The 22,463-nt window shown below is 40.7% G+C and overlaps 1 protein-coding gene, 1 long non-coding RNA gene and 1 pseudogene across 2 annotated transcripts; all 3 read left to right on the top strand.

Moving 5' to 3' along the window:
* Nucleotides 1–6,412: 6,412 nt before the first annotated feature.
* On the top strand, nt 6,413–8,671 carry LOC122013967 (serine racemase-like). The gene is made up of 7 exons (XM_042570171.1): nt 6,413–6,469; nt 6,771–6,951; nt 7,046–7,132; nt 7,240–7,470; nt 7,618–7,687; nt 8,252–8,360; nt 8,415–8,671. Exons 2-7 carry the CDS (start codon nt 6,776–6,778, stop codon nt 8,669–8,671), a joined length of 930 nt encoding a protein of 309 aa, XP_042426105.1. The 5' UTR covers nt 6,413–6,469; nt 6,771–6,775.
* Nucleotides 8,672–8,884: 213 nt separating this feature from the next.
* Nucleotides 8,885–10,297, top strand: LOC122017258. The gene is made up of 3 exons (XR_006121310.1): nt 8,885–9,161; nt 9,293–9,348; nt 10,243–10,297. It is a non-coding gene; the product is annotated as an uncharacterized LOC122017258 (long non-coding RNA).
* Nucleotides 10,298–12,964: 2,667 nt separating this feature from the next.
* Nucleotides 12,965–16,492, top strand: LOC122013966 (annotated as a pseudogene).
* The last annotated feature ends 5,971 nt before the right edge of the window (nt 16,493–22,463 follow it).

Below are 22,463 nucleotides of genomic sequence, written 5' to 3'. Positions count from 1 at the left end.
GCCGGGCCCAAACAGCATGATTATGTATTTTCACTTATTATGAATTAGTTTTCAAAGCTCAAAATTAGTTATGTTAGTTGAGTTCGAATTTAGTATCAGTTTAGCTACAGTTTAGCTTATTATATGTTCAGTTCAGTTATCTTTATTGATTCATGTGATTAGTTGCCATGCCATGTTCAGTATGCATGTTCAGTTATTTCAGTTTATGCTTGCAACCATAGTATGCCATGCCAGTACATGTTTTCAAATAGCATTCTTTAAAAGCATGTTTGCATCTTTGCATGTTTTAGTGAGGTAGTTGGTTTCTTACTAAGCTTTAAGCTTACAGATTCTATTTTCCTTATACTGCAGATAAAGGTAAGGGAAAAATGGACTAGCAGAGGAAGCTGGAGGCCAATGCAGAGATGGTGTGTGTGGCAGGAACTGGAATAAAAGATTCTTAGGGGACTTAGCAAGTTTAAACCGTAGAACTCTTTAGTGTTTTACTTTCATGCACGTTTAGTTGTGTAATGCTATGAATCAGTGAACTATGTATCATGTTAAGTTTAGAATACTAGTTTTATGTCATTAGAATGTTTCTCATGTAGTGTATAACTCATATGTGAGATTTTGGCACGCCCAAGTGCTGAAATCAGAGTTTCAGGCTGAAATCAGAGTTTCAGGCTGAAATCAGAACTCTGATCGGTCTACAGACCGATTAGAGAGTCTCTGATCGGTCGGTAGACCGATCACTGTGTAACAGAGTTTTCTGTTCGTTCCGTAATCGATCCGTGGATCGATCAGGAGCTGGGCCGACCGATCAGTGAGCCACTGGATCGGTCTACCGACCGATCAGTGTGCTCCTGGATCGGTCGGTAGACCGATCCAACCGCATACAGAGGCGAGGGAGCATATGGATCGGTCTGCCGACCGATCCAGATAGTTTTTCCGTGCCAGTAACAAGCTGGATCGATCACGGGATCGATCCGAAAGCCCAATCGATCTATGGATCGATTGAAGTGCCTGATTACAGCTAGCAGGCCATCCGAGAGGCATAGATTATCTTCCCTAGCATGTGTACAACTCCTAGGTACACCTAGAATATTAAGTTCAGTTTACAGTAATAAGTTTAGTAAAATTTTAATAAATCCAGATTTTTCGCAATAGTAATTTAGCACAGCATAACTGTAGCGATCGACCTTGCAGCCTAGTCAGTAGGAGGCGGGTCGTTACAGAGTGGTATCAGAGCAGTGTTCCATACTTCCTACACACACATCAGCATTGAACCTGCAGCTTCCAAGTAAGAATATCTCTACTTTATTTATGCTTTCTGTTTCCTTGTTATAGTTCATGTTTATAGATAAACTGCTGCATGATAGTATGTGATAGTATATAACATGATAACGATAGTTATACAATTATGATTGTAATAGTTATTCATGTTCTGTCCTCTATGTCTTTAGCAATGGCACGAGGACGCCCAGCTAGAAGGGCACTAGCTCGAGCCCCAAGAGGTAGGCGGTTCGGTGCCTCCTCCCGACCTTCTGACATTAGTGGCTCGATTCTGACTAGCGAGCAATGACGAAATAGCCACCTTAAAGGCTAATCGGCAGAGTACCCCACGGTCACCCCGGAACCAACGACTCCGAAGTCTTAGAGGTTCCACCACCAGCCTACAGCACCAAACCAGCAGTCCTAGCAGATGAGCCAAGAAAGGAAGCCTATCTGATCCGGTGGCGTGAAGCCAGAGAACTTCTCGGGCACTAGTGAACCATGGGATGCACAAGCCTGGTTCAAAACATTGGAGAGCACGATGGAGCTTCTGGCCCGAACACGAGAAGGTGAAGTGTGCCTCCTTACGCCGGAGAGGCACGCATGTGGTGGGAAAGAATCAGAATGAAGCGCCCAGTGAACCAGATGTCATGGGCTAACTTCGAGAAAGAATTCTTCGAGGAGTTCTTTCACATACGGGTTACAAACCACCACTACGACGAGTTCACTGAGTTTCGTCAGGGCAACCTTTCAATTGAGGAAGCCGTGAAGAAATTCAACAGGTTGGCTCGTCTATGCCCAGAGCTAGTCAGCACAGAGAAGGAACGAATCCGGTTGATGCTCAAGATGCTGAGGCCAGAGATAGCAGTGAATGTGGCTGGTGGCATACATAGGCCACAAACCACAGAGGAGTTAGTGAGCAGTGCCTTGACCACAGAGCATTACCAGAACAGCATAAAGCAGCAGAAGCAAGTCTCCTCAGAGTCCAAAGGCCAAGGAAACTCTCACACTCAAAAACAGCAAGGCCACAGCTCTAACTGGAAAGGAAACTCCAACAGCAAGTGCAAATCAGGGAGTGACCCAAAAGGAGGACCATCTAGCAAGCGACCCAGTTATCCAAAGAGTGCTACATATGAGAAATTCCACCCAGGGGTTTGTCACAAGGGCACACGAGGATGCTTTGAATGTGGACAAGAATGGCACATGGCCAAGAAATGCCCGAACAAGGCCGGTCTTCCTTAGCCACAGCAGATTCAGTATGCAGGCCAGCCAACTCAGTTATATCAGATGCAGGCCGCTCTAGAAGGTCCACTTATCAGCCAGGGCAGATTAGAAGCCCCTCCAGCTATGGCGAATGCGAGGATCTACTCACTCACCAGAGAGGACGTAGCCAATGCCTCGACAGTTGTCACAGGTCAGATTAGCATTTTACAATATAGTGCTACTGTTCTATTTGATACTAGGGCAACCCATTCATATATAGCCAGGATGTTCTCCGAAAAGTTAGAAATACCCTCAGAGGTACTCAGTGGTCAGTTTTTGACGGCACTACCTTCAGGAGAGATCATGGCATCCACGCACTGGCTCAGAGCAGTGCCGGTCATTATAGCAGATAAAGAGCTCTTTTGTGATCTGATAGTGCTAGAGATGACCGACTATGACGTTATCTTTGGAATGGACTTTCTGATCAGATACGGTGCTACCATAGAGTGCCGTAAACAGAAAGTCATCTTCCAACCTGAAGCGGCAGTGCAATTTGAATACAGCGGGGAACCAAAGAGAAAGGCCAAGAAGTTTCTCTCAGCTATGAAAGCACAGAAGCTACTGGATTCAGGATGTACAGGATTCCTAGCACACGTAGTCAACGCTAGCCAGGACAAGAACCAATAGCTAGCAGATGTTCGAGTCGTATGTGACTACTCAGCAGTCTTCCCTGAAGAGTTACCAGGCTTAGCACCAGACAGGGAGATTGACTTTGAGATAGAGCTCATTCCCGGTACAAATCCTATCTCCAAAGCGCCTTATCGCATGGCTCCAGCAGAACTGAAGGAACTTCAGGACTCTAGGAGCTGCTTGACAAGGGTTTCATACGCCTAGTCATTCACCATGGGGAGCGCTTGTATTGTTCGTGAAGAAGAAGGATGGAAGCATCGTGCATAGACTACGGATCAACCAAGTCACGATCAAACAGTATCCCTTCCGAATCGATGACTGTTTGACCGGTGAAGAAGATGTTCTCTAAGATAGATCTCGGATCAGGTTATCATCGGTAAAGGTTAAAGAGGATATACCCAAGACATTGAGAACCGGATCGGACACTACTGAGTTCGTAGTCATGCCCTTTAGGCGTGACCAATGCTCCAGCTATATTCATGGATCTCATGAACAGTATTCGGGAGTATTTAGATAAGTTTGTTATTGTGTTTATCGATGACATCCTTATCTACTCAGGAACTCAGGAAGAACACTCAGAGCACCTGAAACTAGTATTGCAGACCCTTCAGCAGAACCAGCTATACGCCAAGTTCACGAAATGTGAATTTTGGTTAGATCAGGTGTCCTTCCTGGGTCACATCATCTCAAAGGATGGTATTATGGTAGATCCCAGCAAGATAGAAGCGGTAAGTAACTGGAAGAGACCTAAGAACGCCAGTGAAATCAGGAGCTTTCGGGATTAGCAGGATATTACAGAGTTTGTAGAGGACTTCTCCAGGATAGCCTCCCCACTGACAGCTCTTACCAGGAAGAACAGGAAATTTCAGTGGACAGAGGACTGTGAGAACAGCTTCAGCGAGCTAAAAAGGAGATTGACCAGTGCTCCCATTTTGGCTCTACCAGACAACACCAGCAGCTTTGACATCTATAGTGATGCCTCTAAGTTGGGACTAGGAGCAGTACTGATGCAAAATGGCAAGGTGATCGCCTATGCCTCCAGACAACTCAAGGATTATGAGAAGAATTACCCTACTCATGACCTTGAGCTTGCAGCAGTAGTGTTCGCTCTCAAAATTTGGAGACATTACTTATATGGAGCTCAGTGCAGAGTGTATACAGATCATCAGAGTCTGAAGTACTTCTTCACTCAGAAGGATCTGAACATGCGACAGCGCAGATGGCTTGAGCTGGTCAAAGACTACGATATAGACATCCTCTACCATCCAGGGAAAGCCAATAAGGTAGCCGACGCACTTAGCAGAAAATCCAGTGCTACCTTATTATCTCTTACAGCCATGTCACCGCCCCTACAGAAGGAGATCGTAGATTTCGGTCTTGAACTCATCGTTGGACAGCTCTCTACTATGACCTTAGAGTCTACCTTGCTTGGTGATATTCAGTCAGCTCAGGAGCAGGACCCTGAAATTCAGAAAATCAAGCAAGGGCTAGCAGAATCAGAAAGTAGAGAATTCAGAGTGTCCGATAGCGGGGTGTTGTATTTTGGTGACAGACTCTGTGTTCCAGATCAGGAGGAGCTACGGAGACAGATTTTAGATGAGGCTCACAAGACTCCCTATGCGATGCATCCGGGTTCCACCAAATGTATCAAGACCTGAAGAACCATTTTGGTGGCGGGATGAAGCGAGACATCGCCAGATATGTTAGCATGCCTCACCTGTCGAGGGTCAAGGCGGAACATCAAGACCAGGAGGAGTTCTGCAGCCTATTCAGATTCAGAATGGAAGTGGGAGGATATCTCTATGGATTTCATAGTGGGACTGCCCGGAACCACGAATTGTTTTGATGCCATCCGGGTAATAGTCGACAGGTTGACTAAATCAGCCCACTTCTTAGCTATCAAGATATCCTACTCCATGGAAGACTGCATGGAGTCCCATGAACCATCATTTCAGACAGAGACAGTAGATTCACATCACACTTCTGGGAGTGTGTACAGTCAGTATTGGGTACAAAGTTGAAATTTTGCACAACTTTTCATCCTCAGACAGATGGTCAGACGGAGCGGGTAAATCAGGTACTTGAAGATATGCTCCGCGCATGTGCCCTAGACTTCAAGGGAAGTTGGTGCAAATATCTGAGCTTAGCAGAATTTGTATACAACAATAGCTATCAGGCCACTATCGGCATGGCACCTTACGAGGCTCTCTATGGGCGGAGGTGTAGATCTCCAATCTGCTGGTATGAGAGTGGTGAACAGAAAGAACTAGAACTTCAGACAGATCTAGTAGCAGATACCACAGCAGCTATACAGCAGATCCGCCAGAGGATAGAGACAGCTCAGAGCCGCTAGAAAAGCTATGCTGATACACGGCGCAGACCCTTAGAGTTTTTAGTCGGGGATACAGTGTTCCTCAGAGTAGATCCCATGAAGGGAGTGATGCGTTTTGGGAAGAAGGGCAAACTTAGTCCCAGATATGTGGGACCATACCTTATCAACAGAAGAGTGGGCAAGGTAGCATATGAGCTAGAGCTACCCCAGGAAATGTCAGCTGTCCACAACGTATTTCATGTCTCTATGCTGAAGAAGCATACCCCAGATGCCACCCAGGTGATTGCACTACAACAAAAACCCTCATAGACATCAGTGGAACAACAACGGTTTTAAGCAAAAACCGATGTCTTTGAGTATTTTACACCGGTTTTTTCAAAAACCGGTGTCTATGAGCGCAGATTTTAGCTCATAGACATCGGTTTTTTAGGCGATGTCTATGAGCGCCTTTTTTTTCGTTAATAGACACCGATTTTAACTGCGGTTTTTAAAATTCGGTGTTAATGAACCAAAATAAAATATTTTAATATTCCCACAGCCAAAATTTGCTCCCTCCAAACCTAAATCTATATCGCGCCCCTTCCTCACGCGACCATCTCTCTCGTCTAAACCTAAACCTAAACCTCCGACCATCTCTCTCAACCTCATCTGCCTCTTCTCCTTCCTAGATCGACGCCCTTGCTTCTCCGTCCGCATTGTGAAACCTCGGCCACGTTGCTCGCAGTCTCGCTTGTTTTTTTTGTTGGTCCAGTCTGCGGAAGAAGAAAAAAAAAAGCCGCGTCGCATCAAAAAAAGCACCGCCCGCGAGCGAGCTCCTCTCCGCGAGCCCTAGCCACCTTCCTCTCCGCGAGCCACCGCCCTCTCCACGAGCGAGCTCCTCTTCGTGACCAGCCACCTTCCTCGCCGCGAGCCACCGCACCTTCCTCGCCGCGAAACCTCCTCCGACGCTGGACTTCACGCCGGAGAACAACGATCGCTGTTTATCTCTTAGAGGTCGACTGCTCCTCTCTCTTTTCTATGTTCTCCATTTCGTCTCTCGGTTTTCGTTATATCAGCTCCGGATCAATTTGGTAGGCAGGTTACTTGTGGAAATGCCTGAATGAGATTTTTTTTTTTTTGGTTACATGCTTTTCTACGGTAGATTTCTGTCATCGTTGACTAGTTTTTTTGTGTGTGGATTAGGATTTCTCACCACTTGTTTAAATTCATCGGTATAGTTGGAAAAAGTGCAATTTTTACCATTAACTATATAGATACGTGCAAAACATACTGAAGCATTTGTTGCTGTGGATAGGTCTAATGGACAATGGGAAACAAGTGAAAAACGATAACTATGCTGCTGATATTGCTTCCATAAGGGAGGCGAGAGTCCGTATTGCTCCATATATTCATGAAACTCCAGTGCTTACCTCGAAGTCTTTAGATTCTATAGCTTCCAAACGGTTGTATTTCAAGTGTGAATGCTTTCAAAAAGGGTAGAGATCCTATCTTGAATAAGGCAATTATCTCGAACAATTTATGAAGAATCAGAATATTTAGTAGTTAGCAACTTTATCAATTTTATTTCAGAGGAGCCTTTAAGATTAGGGGAGCTTCAAATGCTATATTCTCCCTTTCTGATGATCAAGCTGCCAAAGGCGTTTTGACACACAACAGGTTATCTCCATATAATTTCAAACAATAATATGATTTATTTTTAGTATGCCTTTGTTTTTTGTTATTCTTGTTTTTTCTTAGGTCGGTAATATAGTTTTTTATTGCAGTGGTAACCATGCTGCAGCAGTGGCTTTGGCTGCAAAGCTTCGTGGAATCCCAGCATATGTTGTCATACCGAAAAATGCTCCAAAATGCAAGGTTGAGAATGTCAGGTGGTATGGTGGTCAAATCTTCTGGAGTGAATCAACGATCCAATCAAGAGAGAGTATTACTGAGAAAGTTCAGCAAGATACTGGTGCAATTTTGGTTCATCCTTTCAACAATAGATTCACCATCAGGTTGTGTATTTGTCATTGACCACTTGATCTAATCTCCATTGTAACTTTGGTGTCACATTTTGTACATTGTATTTTGTACTTTGTACATGGTAAAAAGTCAAACTCTTTGACTACCTCCTTAATGTCTCCTATTACTGATATTTCAAGCCCCGTTGTGTCCATTACTATTACTATGAAGAAATTGAAAGGAAAGAACTACGCTTTGCGTGCTGCAATAGTTTGAGTTTGGTTTGTGGTTCATGATGTAATCGGCGATCTCTTCCAATTAAGATAAGACATTGGGATAGTTACTCACATTGGTTGACTTTAGATTTTTGAGTTGACTGTAGTATTTTATAAATCACTTCAATTGTCAAGGTCATTTAGAATAGTTCTGACAAGGTCTTCACTATTATGTGCCTTCATATTGTTTGCTCTGAGTTAAAGCTAGTGAATGCTCAGATTTTGGGAGCCCCTTCCATTCTACTCCCGTCAGATGTGTAGATGCGGAGGATGTTGGCATTTACCATAGTGGCACAAGTTGGTGTTGTCCTAGATCAAATAATTCGGGGGAACTATTGACTAACACCATCAAACATATTTAAATTGATTATAATTGAATTATAATATGCTTCATTTCTGTGTTACTAGTATGTTCCAATTTACCTCTAGAAGTTTGTGAACTTTGTTTGATTATTTATTGTCTGCTATCTATATATTGTATTGCCATTTCTTTTTGGAGAAGTGTGCTTCAATTTTCTCATATGACTGACAGTTACATTTGCTTTGACTTCGTTGTCAGTGGTTTATCAAGAGGCAAAAGAGAACTCTTTTTGAAGTTCTTGAGAAGGTGAAAGCCGATAAAACCAGAAAGTTCATACCTAAATTGGAGCACTCTTTCGACGTGCATGGTATCCGGAATAGATGAATTACTGTAACTCTGTGATCCATTGTGGTTTTCGCAGAGTTGATGATTCTCGGCTTCATCTCCTTGCTGTTGACATTTAGTCAGGACCAGATCACGAAAATCTGCGTGCCAAAGGCAGTTGCAGATTCTATGCTGCCATGTCGCCCTGATGCAGAGTCAACTGGCAGAAATAAAAGGCGGCTGCTCGCGCTGGTGCTGACGGAGTCACACCTGAAGCGCAGGATTTTAGCTGCTGGTGATTCAGTGGTTGAATGCCCCCCAATGAGTAGTGCACAGCAACTTCCAATTCTCTGATTGTTTGGTTGAAAATAATCTATTGTAAACAAAATCTAAGAAGCTTTCACTAAAATGTTCAGTTGTGATCACTTGTAGGAAAAGGAGCAACTGATTACTGCCACAGGCTTGCACCAGTTGCACATTCTGATCTTCTTTTTGGCTGAGTTTCATGTGGTAAATAGTGCTCTTATAATGGTCCTTGGAAGAGCAAAGGTGAATCTGCAATGACAGAGTAGTGGATTACATTATGTATCATTCTGAATAATTCCATAGCATTGCCTGAGGATGATTTAGTTTAGCTGTTGCAGTATCCACTTTGCATTGATAATCTTCTCTTGGGCAGATACACAGATGGAAGGACTGGGAAACGGATACGACATCGGCTGAGTATGCCTTCACGACTGGTATATATATGTTCACTATTCTTTGTTTTTTTGTCCCAGATTTGCATCCTTGGATCCTAGTTTGAGTGGTAAAAGTGCAGAACCAGTATATCGTGATGCAAAAGGTTTGAGTTCTCTGACACAGCATTGAATTTGAAATTTTTTTCATGTACATTTGGAAGCCCAGATTCTATCGGTTTTGTAGTTTTATATTTGCATGTTTCTGACTGCTGAGTGACTGAATTATTTTCTACAGGGAAAGCTATTTCAAAGGAAGAGCTACTGAAACCAAAGGAGGAAGAGAAACCAAAGGTATTTTTCACACACTTCATCTTTGATTTGGTGGTCATGTTTACCATACGTGTCAGTTAATTCCCAAGAGCTATATTTTTTTGTTTCACTTTTATTGTTAGCTATATGAGCACAACATGCTATGCTTTTGATTTATTATTACAGCTATTTATCAGAAAGGAGAATTATTGGTACACTTTTGATTGTTTAATTATAGGCTCTCTTAGTTGGAAGCAAGTGTAGTGCTGATTGTGTAGGAGTGATTTGTAACCCTTATTATTATTTATTAGTTTTTGCACAATTTTTTATGTTGGATCCATTGCTGTCTAGTTGATTTTTATTTGCTCTTTTTGTTTCTTTAAGTTCACTTACATTTGCAATCTCTTCATATATTAGTGACTAATGGTTGGTTGCTGTTCCTGGATTTGTTATAGCGCTATTGGTTGTTTCTACTAAAGAAAGTTAACTTTTATCAGGAATATTCTTCTGTGATCTTCCTACACAATTGGGAGACTTTGTAAAACCAAAGTAACTAATTTATTAGGTTGAAATGATAGATAGATGAGTGATCTCAGTCTTGTCATGACTAACATTTTTTTTTTTTTTATGTTCAAAACCTTTCATTTTGTTTTGTATGGTTCTCTCTAAGAGCATGGACCTAGTTATCTTTTGACAGCTGAATATGATTCTTTTACTTGATTTGTAACTGCAAATTCAACTTTCTGATACCTTGTGAATCACTGAAGATCCTTATTGCAAGCATTGAAGTAAGCATTGATGTGGTTGAGATAAATGATGAATAGGTCTCTTTTTAAGCATTCAAATTAGTCATCTTGTTACTTGGTGCTCTTACTACTTTTTCAACTATGATTTTTGGTCTTGATTTACTAATATATTATTTATGTGTTTTTACAGTTTACAAATCTCAAGTACTCCAGAGTTGAAATTGATGAAGTGCGGTTCGAGTGGGCTGAATGCATGCTAGATTACATTTGAGACAGTTGTACCTTGATGTGTTAACAGAATGTTATACTTTGATTTTGATATCTATTAGCTAGCTTTTGATGTAAAAAGAATGTTTGGGTATTTTATGGATATTGTTGTAAGAAGATTATTTATATAATTTGTGAATATTTGTGTATTTTATGGATATTATTGAATGAAGATATTTGTACAATTTGTGAATATTTGTGTTTTTTTTTTGTTATTGTCGGTTTTAAAATCAAATCTGTGCTGTTAAAAAATATACATATTACATCGATTTTCCACCGATGTAAAACCGGTGTTATAAAGTAATATTACATCGGTCATTTACCGCTGCCAAAACTGGTGTTATTAACATACAATATTACATCGATTTTACACCGTTGATGAAACAGTGTCGTTAAGTGATACTACACCGGTTAATAACCGATTCGAAGACCGGTGTCGTTAAGTGATACTACACCGGTTTTAACCCGATGTCTAAAATGGCAGACTTTTAACATCAGCTTCATAAACATCGGTCGAAAATCAAATAGACACCGGTGGAAAACCTCAGCTATGATAGTCGGTCTATTCAGATAATAGACCAAGTAGTTAAGAAATTGTGGAACAAGGAAGTACCATTAGTCAAAGTCATTTGGCACAGTCACACAGCAGAAGAGGCAACTTGGGAGACAGAAGCCAGCATGAGACAGAAGTACCCAGAATTATTCTAAGTTCGAGGATAAACTTTTTATAAGGTATGGGGGATTGTAACGCCCGAAAATTCTCAAAACTATTTTAGGGATATTCTATGATTTTTCTGGAATTATTAGATATTTTTCCGGTATTTTCCGAGTAGCGGAAGTAGCAAAAATTATTAGAAAAGTAAAATGGCTTAAGCGAGAATCGAACCCGGGACCTCTCGGGTCCGCTAAACCTTTAGTTAGCCTTAGTAACCGGTGAACCCAGCAAGGCCGTGCTGAAAAGAAAGGGAATCAATTATATTTATAATTGGTTTGGCCGAATTAATTACTTAATATAAATAGGAAATTTAAGTTGGGGTTTGGTTTATTTTTAGAACTTGGTCCGGCAACCCCTCTCCAAAACCCTCACGCCGACGCCAACCCCTCTCCCCTCTCCTTCTCTTGGCGCCACAACAAGGGAAGAACTAGGGTTCCATCCCTAGAGTCCCAAGGTCACTTTCTGGCGATGATTTCAGCACAAGGACGTTCCCCTCCGCGAGTAGAGCACGTGGACGCGAGCGAATCGTCGAGAAGTCGTCTCCACCGGAATTTCTAGCGATTAGATTTGTAAGAAATCTAGCACACAAGGTAAGAAACCCCTCACCTACAGTATAAGTAGCTCCGTTTGGTTTTATACGCACTAGTTTAGCTATATGCAGTTTTTATCGACGCATAGGGTGAATTTGACCCTCCTCGCAGATTTAGGGATTTAGTGAGTACTTCTAGATGGGCCGAACACGTATTCCCTCTTCAGTGGGGGTTCCTAGACGTTGTCGGGTGCCTAGAAGTGGTCTCCCTAATAGAGGGGAGAGTTGGGGCACACTAGGTGTTCGATAAAATAGCTAGTTAAGTTAAAATGCAAATTAGGCATTTTAATAGCTCAGTTCAATGCATTAGAAGCATTTAAATCAGTAAATCAGTTTATTTTAGCTTATATGGGACTACGGTCCAATGGGTGGGCTCCCACAGTCGCCTCTAGGTTCAGACAACCTAGCTCTAGGTTCAGATAACCTAGAAACAGCAAGTTAAAACAGTTATCTATATTCAGTATTTTATTTTCAGTGGCACTGTACTGGATCAGATATCCATTGGGTTGGACTCCCACAGTCGTCCCTAGGTTTAGATAACCTAGTTAACCCTACTAAATTCGGGACTTGCAAACCCGGGTCTAGTTAGGGATGCGCGCACAGCAAGTACAGTTGCCGGGCCCAAACAGCATGATTATGTATTTTCACTTATTATGAATTAGTTTTCAAAGCTCAAAATTATTTATGTTAGTTGAGTTCGAATTCAGCATCAGTTTAGCTACAGTTTAGCTTATTATATGTTCAGATCAGTTATCTTTATTGATTCATGTGATTAGTTGTCATGCCATGTTCAGTATGCATGTTCAGTTATTTCAGTTTATGCTTGCAACCATAGTATGTCATGCCAGTACATGTTTTCAAATAGCATTCTTTAAAAGCATGTTTGCATCGTTGCATGTTTTAGTGAGGTAGTTGGTTTCTTACTAAGCTTTAAGCTTACAAATTCTATTTTCCTTATACTGCAGATAAAGGTAAGGGAAAAATGGACTAGCAGAGGAAGCTGGAGGCCAATGCAGAGATGGTGTGTGTGGCAGGAACTGGAATAAAAGATTCTTTGGGGACTTAGCAAGTTTAAACCGTAGAACTCTTTAGTGTTTTACTTTCATGCACGTTTAGTTGTGTAATGCTATGAATCAGTGAACTATGTATCATGTTAAGTTTAGAATACTAGTTTTATGTCATTAGAATTTTTCTCATGTAGTGTATAACTCATATGTGAGATTTTGGCACGGCGTCGAAATCGAGTTTCGTGCGTAAATCGAGTTTGGTGAAATCGAACTCGATCGGTCTGCACCGATCGTAGAGTGGGTTAGCTTTGGATCGGTCGCCACCGACCGATCCATGCGCCGAACAGAGTTGGCCTCTGTTATGGATCGGTCGGCCGACCGATCCATTGTCTTAACGAGAGCACGACGCCAGCGATCGGTCACCGACCGATCGGTGAGATCGATCGGCTCACCGACCGATCGGTGTGCTCTGGATCGTTCGGTAGACCGATCCAGATTTTCGGCGTCGAGTTTCGGTCGAATCGAACTCGATCGGATCGATCGAGAGTGGGTTAGCATCGGTCGGTCACCGACCGATCCATGCGCAACAGAGAGTTGGCGTATGGATCGGTCGACCGACCGATCCATTATTCACGAGAGCTTCGGTACGCACCTGGATCGATCGGCCGACCGATCGGACCTCACTGATCTGGATCGTTCGGTAGACCGATCCAGCCGCATACAGAGGCGAGGGAGCATATGGATCGGTCTGCCGACCGATCCAGATAGTTTTTCCGTGCCAGTAACAAGTTGGATCGATCACGGGATCGATCCAACAACCCAATCGATCTATGGATCGATTGAAGTGCCTGATTATAGCTAGCAGGCCATCCGAGAGGCATAGATTATCTTCCCTAGCATGTGTACAACTCCTAGGTACACCTAGAATATTAAGTTCAGTTTACAGTAATCAGTTTAGTAAAATTTTAATAAATCCAGATTTTACGCAATAGTAATTTAGCACAGCATAACTGTAGCGATCGGCCTCGCAGCCTAGTCAGTAGGAGGCGGGTCGTTACAACTTATGCACCTAAATGGGTTTAGGAGCATTTCCAACGTTACAAGAACCTATAGGTTTAACCAAAAGGAACAATCAAATCACAAATTCAAAAAATAAAAAAAAAACACATACTCGAATCACAAATTCGAAACCTAGAATTATATGCCTCTTGTGTTTGGAATTCATACAAAGAAAAACTAGTATGATGCGGAAAATAATTACTAGTTATACCTTTCTTTGTAAACAACAACCTCTTGATCTTCTATTGTATTTCTCTTCTTATCTCGGATGTTGTGTGGGCAACGATCTACCGAGATGAGAACCACCCAAACCCTTTTTCTTCCTCCTTGTAAGTTTCGGCCAAGCACTCCTCCTTGAGATGAAGAGTTTCGGCCACCACCACCAAGCTCCAAGGGATGCTAGAAACACAGCCTCCTTTCTCTCCTTCTTCTCCAAGCTAGAACCGGCCACCAACAAGAGCTCCAAGAGAGGGATGAAACTGACCACTAAAGAAGAAGAGAAGAGGAGAAGAGCAAGGTCTAGGGCCGACCACCACCAAGGAAGAGAGGGAGGAAAATAGAATAGAGATGTTACCCATGAAGGCACCCTTACCCCCTCTTTTATAATCCTTGGTCTTGGCAAATAAGAAAAATTTAAATAAAAACTTCCTTATTTTCTTTGCCATGACACTACAACAAAATCTCTCATAGACATCAGTGGAACAACAACGGTTTTAGGCTAAAACCGATGTCTTTGAGTATTTTACACCGGTTTTTCTAAAAACCGGTGTCTATGAGCGTAGATTTTAGCTTATAGACATCGATTTTTTAGGCGATGTCTATGAGCGCCCTTTTTTTCATTAATAGACACCGATTTTAACATCGGTTTTTAAAATCCGATGTTAATGAACCCAAATAAAATATTTTAATTTTCCCCACGAGCCAAAATCTGCACACTGTGAATTCCCTCCAAACCTAAATCTTTATCCCGCCCCTTCCTCCGCGCGACCATCTCTCTCGCGATAACCTAAACCGAAACCTAAACCTCCGACCATCCGACCATCCGACCATCTCTCTCAGCCTAAACCTAAACCTCCGACCATCTCTCTCAACCTCATCTCCCTCTTCCCCCCTTCCTAGATCCTCTCCCGATCAGGATCAAGACACAACGAACTTGCTTCTCCGTCCAACCACACCGCATCTCCTCCAACTCCTCCATTTGGTTGAGAAGAGGAGGCCTTCTTCGCATTCCGATAGTTTTTCCTTCATCCATCTCCGGTCCAACATTCACTGTCATCGTTGGAGTCCTTCTTTACATTCCGAAATTTTTTTTCTTTATCCATTGTCGCTACTGAAGTTCTTCCTCATCTTCAATAGTTTAGTAGGTGGGTTAAGTCAAAATGGGTCGGCGCCACAATTATCAAGGCTATAGATAATACGCTACCTTCATCCTCGAGCGAAGTGGCAGTGAGCGACGCCTCACCATCAACGAGACCAACCTCTTCGAAACCCTAGGCGGAATCCAACCCTTCATCGATCTCTCAACCAATTTCTACAACAGGTGAGCCGATCTACCTACCTCTTCCTCCGCGGCCCTCTACGTCCGTTGTAGATGCTCGATTGATTATGACCATCTCTGATTTTGTTAACACAGATGGTTGGTAGGGTTTTCGTTGATGAGGAAGAGTGGGGTTCTGATCTATCTTTTCGAATTCGAAGAAGGAGGACACGATTTGGAACCAGTACGAGTTCCTCGTTCAGAGGATGGGAGGCCCTAATCTGTATTCCCAGAGGAAAGGTGAAGGGAACTTGTTCTATTGATGTCTGATAGCTTCTTTCTGAAACTTGCAATATTTGTTTCGCCTTTTAAAGTAGCAAAATCATTTAGCATCTGCCAAATTTATCATTTTATATTTGTTTTATATGATCAGAATCTTACACAAATTGATTATTGTGATGATATTCGTATCATTGTAATTTCATATGACCTCTTAAATATTCTATTCTCTTTTGTAATCACCTTGTGTTCAGGATTTGTTCATTGAGCCTTTAGGAGAATGGTGGTTAGGAAGTACAAGAATGGTTGGTGTCCTACTTTGATGCATACTGAGATATTGTTATACCGATCATATCTCTGGTGTTTCGGTTATGTGATTATATCAAAAATAGTCACATAACTGAAACACCTGAGTTCATGCATTTGAATTTATTATGAATAATTAATTTTAGTTTGTGGATATGCTGCTATATTTAGACCAGTATTATGGAGTTTGATGCAACAAAAGGCATGTTTTATTCATTTGGTAAGGAAATCATAAGAACAATTTAGTATCTGGACTCAGCTGATACAGAAGAAAAAATCTGAAAAATATACAAGAAATTGATACATCCATCTCTCTCTATAGATTCCAGTTCTAAGTTTGCTTCTGTAATGAAGGGAAACCTTTGGCTGAATTGTTGCAACACGGTTTCGTTTGAATCAATCATTATTGCAGGTCATCCAGCTCTGATCGGACGACATGCACCATTCCCTGTTACACACCAAGCTGCTGAGAGGTGGTTGCACCACATGCAACAAGCACTCGATAGCACCATGAGCATCGATCCTAATTCAAAAGTCAAAATGATGAATTTTTTCAGGCACATATCAACCCACACCGTGTCTTCCTTTGTTGATGATATGAATACTATTATTATTTTTATTATTTAGGCTGGCTTTCAGGCACACTGCTTACTTTCTCGTGGGTGGGAATGAGATGACAAGGCAAAGGCAACAAGTTCTCAATGTAAGCATGCAGCAAATGGACCATCAACATCTACTTGAGATTCAACTTGCTCTTTAATTGACACAGTTACTTGATATCATAATTCCCTTTTGTGTTTGGCATGGAGCGCACAGTCTATGTTAACTGCAATGACATAATTCCCTTTTGTGAATTGAAGCCAATCACAGACACTTGCATAGTTGTGTATATGTGGTAAGCTTTCGATCGAATTGGACTTTATTTATGTGTTTTATTAATTTAGATTTTATCATTTTTTGTTCTTTGCTGTAGTGAACAAAGTATTTTTTGTTCTAATCTGTCAACAGATGCTTGTGGAGTCCTGAAGGTTCTATTCTTGGTATGTCGAAGCAAAAAAACAAAGTTGGATTATTTTGATCAAGTTCATCAAACTAAAATTCTTGTTATTCTTCTGTGATACTAATAGGTGTTGCATTTTCAAAGCATCTAGTGCAGATCTATGCTTTTAATTTAAATTAAGAATTACGACAACATTTGGAGGTCAGTTAATAGTTATGGTGTTTGGCAACCATATATATGATGATGATGATAACATCTTGTTCTGCAGATTGATGCTCATATAGGCAGTGTTAATGACATTGCCTTTTCCTATCCCAAGAAGACTCTCTCGATCATCACTTGCGGCAATGACAAGGCAATTAAAGTGAGTAAAACCATGTGGTTGATCAGTCAGAAGATTGTACAAGAAGAATTGTATGTTCTTAACAGGTTCCGTTGCATGATGAATAGGTGTGGGATGCTTCAACTGGACAGAAACAGTATACTGGACAGAAATAGAATTATATATTTCTAGTGTTTCATTATTTCTATCTGTGAAGTTTTTCTTCTCAACTTCAACTGATGGTAAAATCAAAGCACTTGGTTCCAATGCAGTTTTTCTTCTGGATGCAGTTTACTAGCACTTGGTTCCAATGCAGTGCATAAACTCTGGCAGTGGTCGTGCGATGAACGAAATCCATCGGGCAAGGTCAGAAAGAAACAGTTGTAAGAAATTATCTATTTGCTATAAGCCTAGTGCTGATTGTTTGCTTTGCTTGTTCAGTCAACTGCATCTGTTGCTCCTCAGCCCCGTCAGCCACCAAATGGTATTTTTATGCCCAATGAAAGGAGTGATAACAATCCAGAAGAAGCAACTGCTTGTATTTCTTTATCTAAGAATGACTCTTATGCAACGTCTGCATCAGGTGGAAAAGTTTCTCTGTTAAATATGAGGACTTTTAAGGTGCGTAGCCATATTTTATCAACACACACTCAGAAGAATTTTTTTTTGTATTATTTGTGTGCCTTTACCTTCATTAGATTCGTTTGGCAGGAAGATGTTGTTGATGAATATATAGATTCGTGCATATGTAAGTGAAACCCTTCCCATTGTTTGACAAAAGATGACATATTCTCAGACTGAAGCAACACAATGGCATATTAAAAGGTGGAGCAAAAGAATGCTCTGGTGGAAGGCCTTGGAGTCTTGCATGTATTATTCGAGGATTCAAGGATCGAAGTGAAGGTAAATGTCTTTTCTTGACTTTATCAAGTAGATAGCGTCAAGTTAAAACAGGTGTTAATGCCTCGTGTGTCAAAATCAAAATTGTTATTATGCATCGAATAAGAGTTGCAAATCTTTTACTACTTTTTACAACTTTGTTCTGCAACTTTTGGATAATCTATTGTAGGATGCCCAAGATTGTTTAGGAAGTTTATGATTCTGATTCTGCTTAGGCTCAGTTTCAGTCTATAGCTAGTTGATTCTAATTTTGACAAAATATGACAAAATTTTTTAATGAACCCATATCAGGTGGTTATTAGTAAATAGGACAGAGAAATATATTATCAACATCAATGAACCCATATTTTTGCTAACTATTTGGTCAGCTATATGGTTCTTAGTTCTTACTCCTCAATTGAACTCTATGCAATATGCATGACTAAACCATTGGAGTCTTAATTTTGTCAAGGTCTTCACTTTGTTTAACTATATTATATATTTTATTGAATGTCATTGAATATGTATATTTTTCTCGTGTTCTGGTTATTTGAATTTATAAACTAATTGCACAGATGACAGGGAAGAGGGATGACTGGGAAAAGGGAGGAGCGAACGAGAAAAGGAGAATGGGGTCGGACTTCTACCACTGAGGACTTCAGAGCCGACCACTGAACTATGCTATGGGACCTAGGGAAAGGATTGAATGTTGGATCTGGACAGGAAGTGAGGCCTACTGCTCCGTGGGGTACCCATTAATGGTTAGGGATAGTATATCTATTAGCTAGCTTTTGATGTAAAAAGAATGTTTGGGTATTTTATGGATATTGTTCTAAGAAGATTATTTATATAATTTTTTAATATTTGTGTATTTTATGGATATTATTGAATGAAGAATATTCGTATAATTTGTGAATATTTGTGTATTTTTTTTGTTATTGTCGGTTTTTCATGGTTTCGGAAATCAAATTTGTGAAAAAATATACATATTACATCGGTTTTCCACCGCTGTAAAACCGGTGTTATTAACTAATATTACATCGGTTTTCCACCGCTGTAAAACCGGTGTCGTTAAGTGATACTACACCGGTTTTAACCCGATGTCTAAAATGGCAGACTTTTAACATCGGCTTCATAGACATCGGTCGAAAATGAAATAGACACCGGTGGAAAACCGATGTCTATGAAGGTTTTTGTTGTAGTGTGAAAAGGAAAATTTAATTAATTAAAACCAATTTCCTTTTCTTAAATCCACATGACCAGCCACCTCAAAGCTTCAAGCAAGGAAAGTTTTAACACAAGAATAAAACTTCCTAATTTATTTCTAGAAACTTTTAATAAAAATTTCTCAAATAATTTTTTCCCTTCATGGTTGGTTATAAAAGGAAATTTTATAAATTAAAATCTCTCTATTAAAACACGTGGATAATTTCCAAAAAGGAAAGTTTTCTCTAAAATTAAAATCATCCTTTCAATCTACAAATAAGGAAAGATATCAAATCTTTTCTTAATCTTTTGTAGAAACTTATAAAAAGGAAATATTTAATTTTAAAACTCTCTTTTTAAATCATGAACATGGTTACAAAAAAGGAAAGTTTTATCAAAAACTAAAATCTTCCTTTTAACTACAAATAAGGAAAGATATCAAATCTTTCACTTAATCTTTTGTAGAACACTATAAAATTAAAGATTTAAATTTTAAACTCTCTCTTTAAAACCATGATATCCACATAAGAAAAGATTTTAAATAAAATCCCTTTTATTTTCTAGTGGCCGACCACCTAAGCTTGGGATCCAAGCTTTGGCCGGCCACCCTAAATTGGCTTCACTCTTTGCTTTAGCTGGCCCTAGCTTGGGCTCCAAGCTAGCTTGGTCGGCCACCTAAGGGTGGGTAAGAAGTGGGTATGCGGTGGGTATAATTTTCTATATACAAGAGGCTACGATAGGGACCGAGAGGAGGAATTGGTTTTGGTCTCCCGATGAAATTAAGCTTCCCGTGTTCGCCCCGAATACCCAACTTAATTTCATCAATAATAATTCATACCACTAAAGAATTATTATTGAACTACCGCACCAATCCCAAATTACATTTTGGGCTCCTTCTTATTATGAGTGTGTTAGTCTCCCTGTGTTTAAGATGTCGAATGTCCACTAATTAAATGAGCTACTGGCAACTCTCTTTAATTAATATCTTAGTCCAAGAGTAGTACCACTCAACCTTATCGTCATGTCAGACTAAGTCCACCTGCAGAGTTTAACATGACAATCCTTATGAGCTCCTTTTGGGGACATTATCAACCTAGATTACTAGGACACAGTTTCCTTCTATAATCAACAACACACACTATAACTAATATCATTTCCCAACTTATCGGGCATTTTGATTTATCGAGATAAATCTCACCCTTTGATAAGTTAAAGAAATAAATACTAAATATATGCGCTTGTTATTATATTAGGATTAAGAGCACATACTTCCATAATAACTAAGGTCTTGTTCTTTTATTAAGTCAATATAAAAAAAACCTATCTTAAATTATCCTACTCAATACACTTAGAGTGTACTAGTGTAATTTATTAGTCAAGATAAACTAATACCAAATTACACTATGACTATTTCAATGGTTTATTCCTATCCATCTTAGTCATGAGCTACTATTTATAATTTATAAAGAACTGATAACATGATCTTCTGTGTGTGACACCACACACCATGTTATCTACAATATAAATTAATTGAATAACTATGCTTAGCATATAAATGTAGACATTTTTGACCAATGTGATTCTTTATTTCAAAATAATGTTTACAAAAGCTAGACTTTTAGTATACACTCTAACACTTTATTTCATTGGAACTTTATGCAATGGTTTCTACGCATTAGATATATCTGGTGATGTATTTGTTGGTGTAGTTAGCACTAACGGTCTAACTCAGGTTTTGATGAATGATAAATCAGGTTAAGTTAGGTTTGTCGTGATCTAACACTCTGACCGAGTGTGTAGGATAAGTTCAGACAGGTCGACGGGCTGACCGGATGTCTGGCATGAAGTCCAAGCAGGTCGACGGGCTGACTGGACGCTTGGGGAGAAGTCCAACTAGGTCAACGGGCTGACCAGATAGCTGGCGAGAAGTCCAGCTAGGTCGACGGGCTGACCGGGTAGCTGGCGAGAAGTCCAGACTGGTCGAAGGGCTGACCGGACGTCTGGCAGGTGAGTAAAGGTAAGTCACTTAAAGGGAGTGACTGTGAGGACGCATTCCCGGGAAGGGAACATTAGGCGTCGATCCGTCTTAGATCCATTTTAGATATTTAAGTCGAGATTATGACTAGATTCCGGTCTCGGAAAGACGAAATTTAAATCATACTATTTTTGTCAAACTATAAACTGAACTTAGACTCTATTTTGCAGGTTATAAATTATATATTTGCCTCGGACTAAACTTGTCTTGTAGGAGAAGAAGTCTTCTAGAGAAAGGAGGTCTGGGCGCCCGGAGGGGATCCGGACGCCCAGAGGTCCGGGCGCCCGGAAGGGATCCGGGCGCCCGGGAGGCAACTTTTATCCAAACGCGTCGTCACCATGTGGAGCTCACTGGTTGGACCTACCACGTCCCACCAAGGTGCCCGGAAGGGATCCGGGGTGCCCTGAGCTTCATATAAAAGAAGGGGCAGGGGTGGAGCTTCAACAACAACTCAGAACTAAAAACCTGCTCTCCTGTGCTCTTACAACGCTGCGAAAGATCTCCGACAAAGCTCTGTCTGTTCCTTTCTTATTTCACAATTCTCGGTATTTCTTGTTCTAGCTTTTCTATACTTAAACTCTGTAATTGAATATTCGAATTGCTAGTGATTGCCCAACGAAAGTACTCAACGAGTACGGGCCTTGGAGTAGGAGTCGACACAGGCTCCGAACCAAGTAAAAAGATTCTGTGTTAGCAGTGTTCTTTCTTTTCCGCTGCGCTTACTCTTTTCGAAAGAATTTTCGTAATCAATATTCACCCCCCCCCTCTATCGAATGTCTACGATCCAACAAGTGGTATCAGAGCAGGTACCGCTCTGATTTGGTGCAACCACCAATCAGACAAGGGGGTGATTTGCTTTTTAAATTTTTTTTTCCAGATTTTAGTTTTTCGTAAAGATCCAAACTAGTATTATTACCTTTTTGGATGTTTCTTTCCGTTGTAATTAAATCTAAATTGGTGCAACACCAATTTAGTTATTTTTATTTAATTCTTCCCACTCTACTAATCCAAGACCAAGTCTTGGAACCTCTCTATATTTTTTTTGTGCAGATTAAAAATGTCGCAGATCGAGGGCTTCAGCATTGTGTGACCTCCCCTCTTCAACGGGGATGATTTCCCGTACTGGAAGAAGAGGATGGAAGTATATCTAAAGACAGACTTCGACCAGTGGCTGAGCATCACAAGACCCTACAAAATACTAGTAGACAGTTCCAGGAATCTACTGGATCCAGAAGATTGGACAACAGACTTAAAGAAGAAGGCATCAACA

This window comes from Zingiber officinale, chromosome 8B (assembly GCF_018446385.1).
Source record: "Zingiber officinale cultivar Zhangliang chromosome 8B, Zo_v1.1, whole genome shotgun sequence".
NCBI classification, from domain to species: domain Eukaryota; kingdom Viridiplantae; phylum Streptophyta; class Magnoliopsida; order Zingiberales; family Zingiberaceae; genus Zingiber; species Zingiber officinale.
Note: the sequence above shows the minus strand (reverse complement) of the source record. Positions and strands in the feature narration are given on the sequence as shown.